The 14,412-nt window shown below is 34.0% G+C and overlaps 2 protein-coding genes across 5 annotated transcripts in view; one reads left to right on the forward strand and one right to left on the reverse strand.

Annotated features, from left to right (window-relative positions):
• The window catches only part of ACAP2 (ArfGAP with coiled-coil, ankyrin repeat and PH domains 2), a 137,298-nt gene that overhangs the window by 68,897 nt on the left and 53,989 nt on the right, over positions 1-14,412 (reverse strand). For all 4 annotated transcript variants that reach the window (XM_072963396.1, XM_072963399.1, XM_072963392.1 and 1 more), the window contains exons 3-4: positions 14,188-14,307; positions 13,344-13,397 (exon numbers count right to left, since the gene is read on the reverse strand). In XM_072963396.1, the coding sequence (XP_072819497.1) occupies positions 13,344-13,397; positions 14,188-14,307 (174 nt within the window). The remainder of the gene's footprint in view (positions 1-13,343; positions 13,398-14,187; positions 14,308-14,412) is intronic.
• Positions 1-14,412, forward strand: part of LOC140696973 (uncharacterized) — a 277,558-nt gene that overhangs the window by 52,745 nt on the left and 210,401 nt on the right. The gene's annotated exons all lie outside the window — the stretch shown is intronic.

The raw sequence follows: 14,412 nt of genomic DNA on the forward strand, positions 1-14,412 counted from the left end.
AAAAAAAGAAATAAACTATTGCTACAAAGACCATGACTGAGTCTCAAAATAATTACACTAAAAGAAATTAGACCAAATAAAAAATTCCATTTATATGTAAATCTAGAAAATGCAATCTAATCAACAAAGACAGCAGACCAGTGACTGATTAGGAATGAGGAGGCAGCAAATCAGGGAAGGAGAAATTATAAAGTGGCACAAGAAAACTTCTGAGGCATAACTGTTATATTCATTAAATTAACTGAGGCAACAGGTTTATGGAGGTATACATTATGTCAACATTTATCAAACTGAACACTTTAATATGTAGTTTATGTCAATTATTCTCTAGTAAAAAAAATTAATATATTCCAGAGAAAGAATTTTTTGTGTAGTATTATTGTTGTTTTAAAACTATTAAAATATTACTATTTACATTTCCTAAAATATAGCATTACCTAAGCTAAATTTTATATATATTTGGATAGGATGAGAATTCAGGAAATTGGCAATAATCTAGCCTACCTATTTTGAACACTCCATTAAAGTGAAAAGTATGTTGTTTATGCAGAGGTAACTGAATAAAAATTCTGTCTCTAACTTGCCAATTTCAAGCTATCCAGCTACCTAACAGTTAACTCTTTTTCTCCTCTGGTGAACTGTTGTACAGAGCTGCTTCATTCAGTCTCACATCCTAGCTCACTTATCTATACCCCACTAAGAGAGAATTCACAGCATTTCTTTTCATATACTGAAAGTAAAAAGCTATAAAAGACTTTAAAGAATCAGGGACTAAAACAAAAGTAGCCCTGTCAATGTCCCTGGAAGTTAGGTAAGGCAAGAAGTTTGCAAGACTCCTTCCTGAGATTTGACCTTTATCTCTTTCCTCATTTTCTTTGTGTAGAGTTCTACTACCTTGACTACTTGGGAGTTCTGATGCAGATCTGACCCAGAGTGCTCAGCAATCATCCAAAAATCTTATCTGGGCTTTAGACCAAAAATAAAAATTGTTTCATTCTCAGAATTAAGTGCATCTCGGGTCTTCTCTTCCCCGTCTACACCACAAAACCTGGTATAACAGAGCCATAATGACAGATTCTGGAGGAGGAAAACAAGCTACCAACACAAAAACTAAGGTTCAGCTCCATTTCTGGAAATTAACAGCATTATTTCTAGCAACATATATATGACAAATACTCAACAATGTCATTTGACCTATCTGCTAGTTACAAACGGATCTTACTGAAGTGCATAGATAACATATATGGCCATTTAAAACAAAGGGCTTACACTCAGGTTATTGCCCCTTCACGTCCGCACCCAGTTAAAGCAACACTATCTCCACTGCGCTCAGGAAAGAATAAAAGCTACACGACATAGATAGCAGACATTCTACTCTAGGAAGTTTAGCAGAATAGGCTACGCATCTACAGAGAGCATTGAACTATGTCCAGTTCTTATCATTTAGGTCCCTCTGGCTAGGGGTGAAAATTTTGTCATTTAAAGTCTTGTAATCCATTTAAACATTACTGAGCTACAACAGCAACCCCCTCTGATGCTTCTGCATGACATAATCACTCCTGTCCTTTTCAGAATCTACAGAAAGGCACAAGGCTATGGCCGTTGACACTATGGATTCACTGAATCTTTTAGTTTATCTCATTAGGGTTGTAATAAATAGGTCTATAATAAATCAAGAACAAACCAAGAAGACCCTTCTTTGCTTTCTTCAGAAACAAGTCCCAGTGTATAAGTGAATAGTCATCATTTGTTCCTGTTTTTCTACATCCTCTCCCTGTCCTAACCTATTATTCATTTATCTAAACTCTTCTTTCTCCCTTTCTTCATTCCTCTAAGACCATGGTTCTTCACTGGTTTGGTTGTGAATCAAAATCACCTGCAAAACTATCAGAAAATACAAAGGTCCAAGCTTGCTGAAGAAGAATGGAATCCTTCTGTATTTTTCAGTCAGTTCACAAGGTGATTCTGTTACTCAAAGACCGAGACTAACTGCTCTGACCCAGGGGTTCTCAACTGGCTACACAGTATAACCTGGAGAATTTTTAAATACACTGATGATAATCAGAAGAACTAGTGAGATTCAGGTATCAGTATTTTTAAAGTTTCCCAGGTGTGAACAAGCATTAACCACATCACCTGGGTGCCTGTTAGAAATGACTCTCCAGAGCCAAGCCAGACTTAACAGAATCAGAATCTGCATTTACCAAGATTTTCAAGTGGCTTGTTTGGGAGAAGCAAGCATTGTTTCTCAAATTGAGTTGCACATTGGAATGACCTGGGGAGCTTTAAAAATTTCTGATGCCTGGTTCTTACTCCATAGTCTAAATAGGCTAGGTTGCAGCCTTGGTTCATCCACTGCCACTCCACTGAGAAGAATTTATCAAGGCAGCTAAATCACTAAACTACTTTCACTAAAGCAGAAAGGGGCCTCTCTTCAGTGGATGTCCTGACAGATACAGTTCTTGGAAGCAGGCAAAAATAGTCTCGAAAGCAGAAGTCAGCACATTTTTTTCTGTAAAGAGCTATATTGTTATTGTAGGCTTATGGATCACGTGGTCTCTGTTACAACAACTCACCTCTGCCATTGTGCAAAAACAGCCATAGACAATACAGTGTTCCAATAAAAAATTTATATGAAAAAAGGTGGGGTAGGGGGAGAATGCGCTGGGTTTGACCTGCAAGCCATAGTTGTTTAACTCCGCTAGAATACTGGTTCTCAAACTTTAGGGTATATCAGAATCACCCAGAAGGCCTGTTCAAACAGATTACTGGCTTCCAGCTTCACAGTTTGATTCAGTAGATCTGGGTGGTTCTAATAAGTCCCTAGGTGATGCTGAAGCTGTTAGCCTAGCAACCACAATTTAAGAATCACTCACCTAAAGTAGTGGTTGTCAAACTTTACTGCATGCCAGAATCACCTAGGGACATTTTTAAAATTCTAATACCGCACTCCAGATAACATAAATCAAAATCTTTGGGGATGGGGACCAATTTACTACTGCAAAGGTTCTCAATGCTTGGCTCAGGGCACACATTACAGGTGTTTTGAAATACATAGCAGACTGTATATACAGATTGCCACCAACAATTCCTCTCATCCCTCCATATGTTATGTCACTCTCTCACCAAGAGTTTATTTCCCTTGACCTTGAATCCGGGGGTGGCCCTGAGTCTTGCTTTAACCAAAACAATGCAGCAGAAGTGATCCCGTGTGACTTCTAGGCCTAGGCTTTAGGAAGTCTCACACCTACTAATTTCACCCTCTTGAAAGCCAGCTACACATTAAGAAATCTGACTACCCTGGAGAGAGAGAGAGAGAGAGACCACAATGTAAGGGGAAAATCCTAGAGGAAGAGAGACTCTAAAGGGCTCCAGAAACCTAGCCAACCCCAGCTCAGGCACCAGATATGTCAGATCCTCCAGCCACCGACAAGCCATTCAGCTAACACCAGTAGGAGCAGAGACAAGCTGGCCCCTCCAAGCCCTGCCCAGATAAACAATGGTGGTTGTTTTAAGTCACTAAATCTGGGAGTGGAGGTTAAACAGTCAGAGAGAACTGATAAGATGTCAACAGTCACGCACAAGATACTAGAGTTTGTAAGTTTTTAATGACTTTAAAAGTTATAAATTATTAGGTATAGCCATTTAGAAATTAACAACGGCTAAAATTAAATTTCAATACCATTTGCATGAATTGTTCTCCTAAGTATCTAAACGCAATAACTATTACTTTGGCAAGACTATATAATGTTTCCCCTTGCATTACCATTTGAATCATCCAAAACTATTTTAGTCACAATTTGTCATCACTTTTTTGTTTTGTACCCTGTGTCAAATATTGCATCTTCCTTTTCCTTATTTTTCACTATTCTTGGTCCTATTAATTTATTTTTCACATTTTTCTACTAACAAGGTGTGTATGATTATTTCCTTAGCATCATTATCATTTGTTATGAGGTATTATTGGAATATAATTGATTTTGTTATTTTGGGGCCCTTCTTGATATTTATTTATTATTGGCTTTTAATGTTAATTAGCCAAAGTCTGACGGTTGATGCAATTTCATTACATTTTGTTTTAAATTATTAAACAACATTTATTTCTGAAGATGAAATCAAGTGCAAGTAATTAAATCATTTTAAATGGGGCTGTAGGCCTTCGCAGTTTCAAAAAACATTTTGAAATTTTGATTTTCTGATCATACATGAACATAACATTTACTGAATTAACTAAAATGAATTAATACTTCCCCCTTTGTATACTAAATGCCTGATTTTATAATCTGGCAGTATAATTTATTTTAAAACATTTTAAGAATGCAGAAAATTATACATACATGGTCAATTTTTGAACCTTAAAACATATCCTATTTTATTTCACATTTAAATAGATTTGGTTTTTACTGATTGCTGTTTTCCCACTATAACGGACTATTTTTTTCATTAAACAGTGCTGGAAAGTAATTACATTCAGAAGGCAAACACAACAGTCCAAAATTCTCTTCTTCAACCAAAATATATATTTATATGAAAGAGATTTTAAATAAAGCACAAAACTTAAAAGACTTTAACACAATATCCATTTCATACAGAGAAAGATATATACTCAAAACTTCTACAAACACAAAATAAGAAACAAAGTTCTTTTATGAGATTAGTTATAACAGTATCAGAGTAAGAAGCTGGTTAAAAGGTTACCCAATTAAGAGCTAGAGCCAGAATGCCTCATACAGTTACAAAATTGCATATAATACCAGCCTGCAAGGAAAATGTCAGAACTTTGTAATTTCTAAAGAAACAAAGGAAATAGAAAATGTGCCACGTTCAAATAAGATAATCAACAGATCCATCTGATGGCATGCCAGATAAACACAGCAATAATTACTAACCCAGAAGATAACATTATCAAAAAGTTTTCATTGCTGTGTGATGATTCTTCTACATGTTAGTAACTGTGCTCAAATTGACAACAATAGTTTAAATTTCTGAAGATTATCTTGGATGAAATACTCAAATACCAGAAGAAAACTTTAAAACAAACAAAGATAAATTTGGAAACAGCAATTTTGCATGCTGATAGTACAGCCACAATGACAGTAAGATGTAAAAAAAAAAAAATTTACCCTAAGAATTCATTTAGAAAACTCTGAAGACCTAGTAACACATTATTTCACGAAGAACCTCTTATATATAAAAGTTTACATGAAGATATAAATTCCAAATTAAATTTAATCAAAATGATGCATGAATCCAAACAAAATATTTAAAGCATCTAGTTTCATTTGTTTTTCAGCTTTTTGAATAGAAATGATATAAAAATATCACTCTGTTGTTTCATACAAAAGTGTACTGGCTGTCCAAAGAAAGTTTTGCCTTAAGTTTACAAATTAGAAGTAGAATTCAAAAAGTTTAGGAGAAACAGTTTTGAACTTGCAGATGTTTAGTGCTAGTTATTGCCTTTAAAAGACAACCTGGTTTTCCGCAATCTGATGATCTTATTTTAAGCAATCTTTGATATTTTTGACAATTAACATGTATTAACAATCTTTATGGATTCAAAGTGCTGGAAACAAGAGGCTGACAATGAGTCATTAAGGAGCCAGTGCTATAATCTGAATCCACAAAGAGAATTATTAAAAGTGGGTAGAAGGGGTTTAGCAGGCAGAACAACTTGCACGTGTATCTGCAGAAACCTTCATAATTATTTGATTTTAAATCCCTTCAATTTAGCCCAGAAAATTTAAGTATTACACGTGTTGATGAAAGAAAAGGAAGAGCAGTTCCAGCTAATGAATGATTGCTCCTTTAAAGTACAATTTAAAGAGATGGAATTATTTAAATTCTAATTGTAAATGATAAAGAAGCTCCTGTCAATCAGGAGCAAAGGGCAATAAATACTCATCTGCCTTTCACTAATATATCTACCTTTGCAGACAAAGTTCTCATCAATGACAATGGCCAAGAATTTGAAAAGATCATCACTTTTTAAAGCTTAATCAGGAACTGCTTGAAACCACTTCATATGTTAAGATCCACTTTTTTAAAAAATTATATTCACAGAAGCTAGCTTAAGTTCCTCATTAAAATATTTTTTAAATATATGGAAGTGTTACACACATCCACTACATTGTATCTTCCCTAACATGTTTTATTATAACATAATTCTATAAAATGTAAAATATTTATTAATAATTTAACATAATGCCATAATAAGGAAATTTAAACACTTTTCTACCAACACCGATAGGACAAGACACCCTTATATCCCTCTGGAGTTTTCTCCAGTGTCCCACACAAATATGACCATCAGTTTCTACCTGTACCATGAGATGAGAACAGCTGGGAAGCACTGAACTGTTAAATTCTCACTACCTAAAACCATCTGTTGAGCAAATCAATGGATAGCTGTAATACAGAAAACCAAACATAGAAAAAACTAAACAAAAAGGGTGACATTTTCACAGAATTTATGCACCAATTCAACTTTAAAGCTTCATTCAGCAAATAATCAAATACATATACCAAGTTCCTTATACCAATAGCAAATTAGAATCCAAAAGAATCATCAGTGACATTGCAGAAGCAGAGCTCTAAATTCCAGGAAAGTAAGTTAGTATTCAAACAAAGTCTAGTATGTAGTAGAATACAGTATAGATGACCTGCTCTGAAAAAGTCACGAGATGCCATCTTATAAAAACATGAGTTAAAGAGCAACCCCAGGAATTCTCATTCTATAAGGAATATGGAACAGTACTATCCATTTTCCATTTTTACAGAGGAAATAAATTATAAAAGAATCCAAATAATTTATTTTTTAAATGACTAGATAATCTAAACCCAATCTATATTCTATTTTACTTGACTAATAATCCAAGTGGTTCTACTATTTCAAACATTTATTTAACTCACAAAGTTATTCATAAATATCACCTTTTGAACATCCAAACCGTCTTATTCTGATACAAACTAATACTCCAAGACTTAAGTGTTATGAGCTCTGCTATAGAATGTAAAGCAGATTCTAGAGTTTATTACCTTTTAGAAAGCAATCTGTCTTATTCTATAAAGCCTCCTTTATGCTATAATGCTATGTAATTAAAATTTCATTGTACAGAATGCTACCAAAATAAAGCATTTTATATAAGTAGGCTTTTCCCACATTTTAACAAATGGCTCTGAGATCATATTTAAATCTTATAATCTTATAATAATGCTTTATAATATTAGAATTTTTATAATTAAAAGTCATCTAGCAAAGTCCCTTCATTATACAGAGATAAAGCACAAAGCTTAGAAAAATTAAATGACTTCTGCAGGATAAGTACTGCAAGTACTGGTGATATAACAGTAAACAAGATATGTGTCATCCTCATCTTTAATCTAGCTGAAGTGAGGTATACAATGTTACGATGGGGGAAGAAACTTTGCCACACATATAAGAATTCTGACACAGGCCACTCCTATTGGGAAAAATTAAGAGAAAAGTATTCGTTCACAAGAAACAAAAAGGCCAAGTAAAGCAGACAGCCCAGCAACTATAAAAGGAAAGAAAATTAAAACAAAGTAAACCTAGGTCTCACACAATTTCATACTTATACATATTAGTAGGAAAAGTTCTGAGAAGTTGTAAAAAGGAATTTGGGAATAAAATTATAAAGGCACTGAAGATCCAGGTGTGATATCAAAGAGTCCTCTCTCTCCCTCTCCCTCTCTCTCTCTCTCTATATATATGTGAACACACAGAAGCTCACCAACCTATTGCCCTTAGACCTTTAGGCAGACAGGCAGACTGGCAAACAGTGATCTCTTCTTGGTTTGTAAATTATCTTTTTAAAGCAACATAAATTTTACAGTCAAATCAGAAATCCTAAAGTTTTTCAAGAGCACAAAACAGTAAAAGAAAAATTAAAAGACTGTTAAATACTTTTAATTTTCTATTTGTTCACTGAACTATCACTGACTTAACAAAAATGTTTATTCACTTAATGACTATAGAAAAACATACAGGAGTTGTCATAAGTTCATAACCTCAGTCTCCTTAGCCCTGCCATGATTAATTCCTTTCTGCCAAGAACTCTTCTAGGTGATAGTTGCAGAGATGAATATAATAAAGTGCCTGCAGCCATGGGACTTAGAGAAGAAAAGACAATAAAATAAATACATAGAACCAGATGATATACACATACATGATGTGTGTGTTCGTGGGGGTGTATGCACATTTGAAAGGCAAGGCAAACTGACAGTAAGTGGTGGGCAAGGAAGGCTTCTCTGAGAGGTGGTGATCTAAATGAAGTGTGAGAGACCCACAGAAAGAGAAAGAATATTGTAAGGAAATAGTCACACACAGATATGGAGGAAGAACATTCCACACAGAGCAGATAACAAGCACAAAGACCCTAAGACAAGAATTACTTCAGCATGATCAAAGAACAAGAGAAAGCCCAAATAGCTACAACCAGGCAGAGAATAGAGATCAGATCAAGAATTCATCAGCAGGAGCCTAATCATATAGGGCACAGTTAGGACTTTATTCTGAGTGTGACAGGGAGCTACAGCAGGGCAGTACTGTGAATTAATTTATATTTTTAGAAGTTCACTCTGGCTGCTGTATACAGAATTCATTGTAGAAGGGCAAGAAGAAAAGCAGAGACACAAGTTGCATAATCCTAAAATGTGGAAGCAGTTTAGACTTGTAGGTGGCAGAAAAACTATTGACAGTTGGATTTGGGGTATATTTTGCTAATGTCTGAGATATGAAACATGTGGGAAAAAGAAAAGTCATAGAAAAAAGTTCCAATGATAAAAATTGTTAAGACTGCACAATAACTTACTAAAACTGTTTTCAAAATTATAGCCTTTATGATTGATGTGCTGGTTATTTATTGGCCTTCACAATAACATCACCCTTCCATAATCTGCTCCTCTGTACTGCTAGGAGCTAGAAATCTGTGAAGTATATTTCCCAAATTGCCTGCAAGCTAAGAGGTTAGGTTCTGTGAATGGGAGTCAGGAGGCAAAGAGAAGCCACTTTTTTTTTCTGCTTCTGTTCTGATACAGCCATTAGTAAGTAACTGTGAGTTACCCCGACTTTCAGCAGCATCAGTGACCAATCCGGGTGTGTCAATGGGACTGCGGATTCCATGGCTCTTGCAGCAGCTACAAGCAAGCAAAGTCCTGACTTCCCAGCTAGAGAACAATGGCAGTGTTCCCAACAGTGCAGTACTTAGGGCTCTGGTACCACCACTTCTACTCCTGTTCTTGCAGCCCTATGGACAACAGGTCCTTCCCACGTTGATGAACTCTAGGTGGCGTCATTGTGGCTTTTTAAAATTCCTCCAACCCTTCCAACACTTTGTAACCAATTCACTGTATTAAAAAACTTTCTATAAGAAATACTCTGTGTGGTTTCTATTTTCCTGAATGGATACCAACCAATATCGTAAAGGAAGAAATATCACTCTAGAGTCTACTTTCATATATTTCATTTCTCATCACAACACCTTTACACAAAGGCATGGCAAATTCTATTATTTCCTTTTTATAGTACAGTAATTGAAAATGAAAGTGATCAAATAAATTGACCAAAATTATTATTAGCTAGTAATAGTGGAGCCTAAACTCAATCCAAGTTGTCTCTGTCTAAATCCCATGTTCTTTTTACAATGTTAAAATCAAGAAATACTGATTGCTTTCAATTTTAGGAAAGAAAAAAAAAAAACACACTATACAGAGTTAATTCCAGAAACAAGGTGCACATTAACAGCACTAGCACTAAAAAGACCAATCTCCATCCCCTTGAAGCAAACTATCCTTATATACTTGGCTTCAAACAAACCTGATTTTTAAAGACTTAATTTACTTTAAGAGAATGATTTATAAAATACTTTGAAGTAAGATTTCTTGGCAAGATTTCAACATACATTTAAACTATTTAAAAATTTATCCTAACCATAACTTTTCACATATAAATTGATAACAAAAAGCAAGGTATTCTAATATAAATCAATAATATAAGACTGACTGATTTAAAGAAAATATCAGAAAAAGAACTACTACAAAAGATATTACAAAAAAATTACCCTATTATGCTACTATAAAATCAGTAACTTTTAACAAAAATTTAATTCTTACTATACTAATTTTTTTAAGAAGTTTGAATCCAAGAGATAACTTGATTTAAGGAGAAATCACATATACCATATACTGGCATCCAAATTCACTGGAAGGCAAAAAGAGAACTAATAAGTGGTCATTAAAAACAAACTGGTGCAAAATATTAGAGCTAAAATCATAAAACTCTTAGAAGAAAACAAAGGGATAAATCTTCATGATCTGGGATTTAGCGATGGATTCTTAGATATGACTCCAAAAATGGGAGCAACTACAGAAAAGAGACAAATTGGACTTCATTAAAATTAAAACTCTTTGGCATCAAAGGATATTATCAAGAAAGTGAAAAGACAACTAACAGAATGGGAGAAATTATTTACATATCATATATCTGATAAAGGTTTAATATCCAGAATATATAAAGAATTCAGTTTAAAAGAATAGTAGTTTTTAAATGGGCAAAGGACTTTAATGAACAATAATGGAAACAACGGCAGAAAAAAAGTACACAAATGACCAATAAGCAGATGAAAAAATACTCAACCACATTAGTCATCAGGGAAATGCAAATCAAAATCATGAGATACCACTTGAGACCTACTAGGATGGTTATAATTAAAAACAAAAAAGGAAAATAACAAGCATTGACAAGGATGTGAAAAACTGGAACACTCATACACTGCTGGTGGGAATGTAAAATGGTGTAATCTCTGTGGAAAATAGTTTAATAGTTCCTCAAAAAAATAAACATAAAATTACCCTATGACCCAGCAATTCTATATCTAAATATATACCCAAAAGAACTAGAAGCAGAAACTGAAGCAGATACTGTACATGATAATTCTGGTACACCTTTTGAACCACAATTAAAATAATTATTATCACATAACTTCATCCTTAATATGTTGACAAAAAAATTAAAAAAGTCAAATTAACTAAGAGCCAAAAATTAGCAGATTTTATAAAGAATATAAGTGCTTATATTCTTGTTATAGATAGCTGCTAGTAACTTTTAAAGTATGACAGCCATATATGTTAGGCTTTTTAAAAAATTATAAGAAGTATATAGCTTATGAGGTACCACAATTTTAGTAAACTTTTACAAAATTTATAATAGAGTTTCATGACACTGTAAAAGCAGCATATGTCCCTAGTTCTTGAAGATTTGCTCTCAAAAATCCAGAAATATACCCACACACTTACAGTCAATTAATCTTCAACAAAGGAGGTAAGACTATATAATGGAGAAAAGACAGCCTCTTCAGTAAGTGGTGTTGGGAAAGCTGGACAGCTGCATGTAAATCAATGAAGTTATTTAGGACACTCTCTGACACCATACATAAAAATAAATTCAAAATGGCTTAAAGATTTAAACATAAGATAAGACACTAGAAAACCTAGAAGAAATAATTGGCAAAACATTCTCTGACATAAATCTCAGCAATGTTCTCCTAGGGCAGTCTACCAAGGTAATAGAAATAAAGCAAAAATAAACAAGTGGGCACAGGGAACTATATTCAATGAACAGGAAACTATACTCAAGATCTTGTAATAACTTAGGGTGAAAAAGAATATGAAAACAAGTATATGTATGACTGAAGCATTATGCTGTATACCAGAAATTGATACAACATTGTAAACTGACTGTACTTCAATAAAATATATATACACAAAAATAAATAAACAAATGGGACCTAATTAAAGCAAAACATAAACAAAACAAAAAAGACCTATGGAATGGGAGAAAATATTTGCAAACAATGCAACTGATAAGAGCTTAATTTCCAGAATACACAAATAGCTCATACAAGTCAACAACAACAACAAAATCAATCCAAAAATAGGCCAAAGACCTAAACAAACATCTCTCCAATGAAGACATACAAATGGCCAACAGGCACATTAAAAGATGCTCAATATCACTAATTATCAGACAAATGCAAATCAAAACTACAATGAGGTATCACCTCTCACCAGCCAGAATGGCCATCACTAAAAAGTCCACAAACGATAAATGCTGGAGAGAATGTGGAGAAAAGGGAACCCTCCTACACTGCTGGTGGGAATGTAGTTTGGTGCAGCCATTATGGAAAACAGTATGGAGATTCCTCAAAAAACTAAGAACACACTTACCATATAATCCAGCAATTTCATTCTTGGGTATATATCCAGAGGGAACTCTAATTTGAAAAGATACATGCACCCCAATGTTCACAGCAGCATTATTTACAACAGCTTCTATGTCTATCTCAAGACATAGAAGCAACCTAAATGTCCATCAACAAATGACTGGATAAAGAAATTGTGCTACACACACACACACACACACACACACACACACACACACACACACACACTAGAATACTACTCAGCCATGAAAAAGAATGTAATAATGCCATTTACGGCAATATGGATGGACCTGGAGATTGTCATACTAAGTGAAGTATGCCACAAGGAGAAAGAAAAACACCATATGATATCATTTATATGTGGAATCTTTAAAAATGACACAAATGAACAATTTACAAAACAGAAAAGGATTCACAGACATACAGAACAAGCTTATGGTTGGGGGAGGGGTAGAAGGATAAACTGGGTGTTTGGGATTTGCAGATACTAACTACTATATATAAAATAGACAACAAGGTCCTACTGTATATACTGTATAGCATATTCAATACCTTGTAATAGCTTGTAATGAAAAAAATACGTAAAGGAATATATATGTATAACTGAATCACTATGCTGACACCAGAAACTAACACATTGTAATACTTCAATTTTAAAAAAGGCAAAAAAAAAAAAGATTTGCTCTCAAATCTTAAACACACATATAAACAGCTCAAAGAATACAGCAGTCTTTAACAGTGGCAACTGATTAGAGAAAGGGGATATATTTGTATCTTCAAAGAAACAGCCATATATAGAATAATGACTTGTACTTCTTCTTGAAATAATTGCTTAAAACCTTACAAAGGCACAACTTACAGGAAAAAACTAACCTTTATGAGTATATACATCATTGATATTAAAGTTCACTATTATAGCATGGGAAATAACATGTATGTATTTCTCTCTCACACATACACACACATTTTAGATTCACCCAATTAAAAAGTTGATAAATCAAAGTCAGCAAATTCCAGTTTAAGAAATTTTATAAAATATTGTCACTAAAGAAAAGTACTAAAACATGAACATGGTCACAGTAACACCCACTTACTGACACTTACTGTATGAAAATTTATCATTTCTTGAAGACTGTCAGAAAACTTGGTCAAACTTGTCTATGAGAAAGAAACCAAAAGAAAGCCAAGTCATTAAACATACACTAAAATAGGCCACAAAAATGCTATTTCAGCATTTCTGACAGAAAGATCAAGTTACATTGTAAACAATAACATTTATTTCCAAGAACAGCCTCACCACCTCATGGGCACACTCTGCAGAGAGGTCAAGTCTACATGTAGTAACACAAAGCCCTAGAACAAAGAATTAGATGCCCTATCAATACTTCTATACTAACAAACTGAAATGGCATATATAAACCTAAAGGTAAAACTGGGTATATCAAGACTTCCCAGTTAGGCATTTGTAGATCAAATAATCATCAAATTACACCCAGTTCTTTCACCAGTTGTTATTCCTCATTAAAGAAATATAGTACCACGCAAGGGTAGATCTAAGCTAACCCAGCACAGCTAGTTGACCAGACCTTTCCAATGCAGCCACCAATAAGGAGTTAGGTACTATTCTTACATTAATGTTCTCTACTTGCCCCTATAAGCAGCTACTAGTAAGCATGATCCTACTCTCCCTGCTCAGGTCCTCCTGAAGATGTTTCATCTTACGTAGCAGCAAGTACAGTACTCTTGCTTACTTAATATTCACAATGCAAATCAACCATCAACGTCTAACTATTCTAGAAAACAGGATTATATAAGACAGCACCAACTGGTGATAGCTTTTCCACTTAAAATTTTAAGGCCCACTATCACTGTTAATAAGGCAAACGGATGTATAATTCTTTAACATCTTGTTGCAGTTATCATTTAAACCAATTTTAATAATACTAACCTCAACTACAGCATCATTGCTAGAATACTGTGCCAGGTCTCGAATCCCATTCATGAACTGTTTATTTGCAACACAAAAGGCTTTTCCAGTATCAATCATCGCAATACAAAGCTTCACAAGCTGAAAAAGAAAAACATTGTATCACTGAAAATAATTTTACAAATTACTTAGTTGAACAAGTGTTAGCAGTTACCACAAGAGTTAGCCTAGTTAAGATAAATTACG

This window comes from Vicugna pacos, chromosome 1 (genome assembly GCF_048564905.1).
Source record: "Vicugna pacos chromosome 1, VicPac4, whole genome shotgun sequence".
In the NCBI taxonomy this organism is placed as follows: domain Eukaryota; kingdom Metazoa; phylum Chordata; class Mammalia; order Artiodactyla; family Camelidae; genus Vicugna; species Vicugna pacos.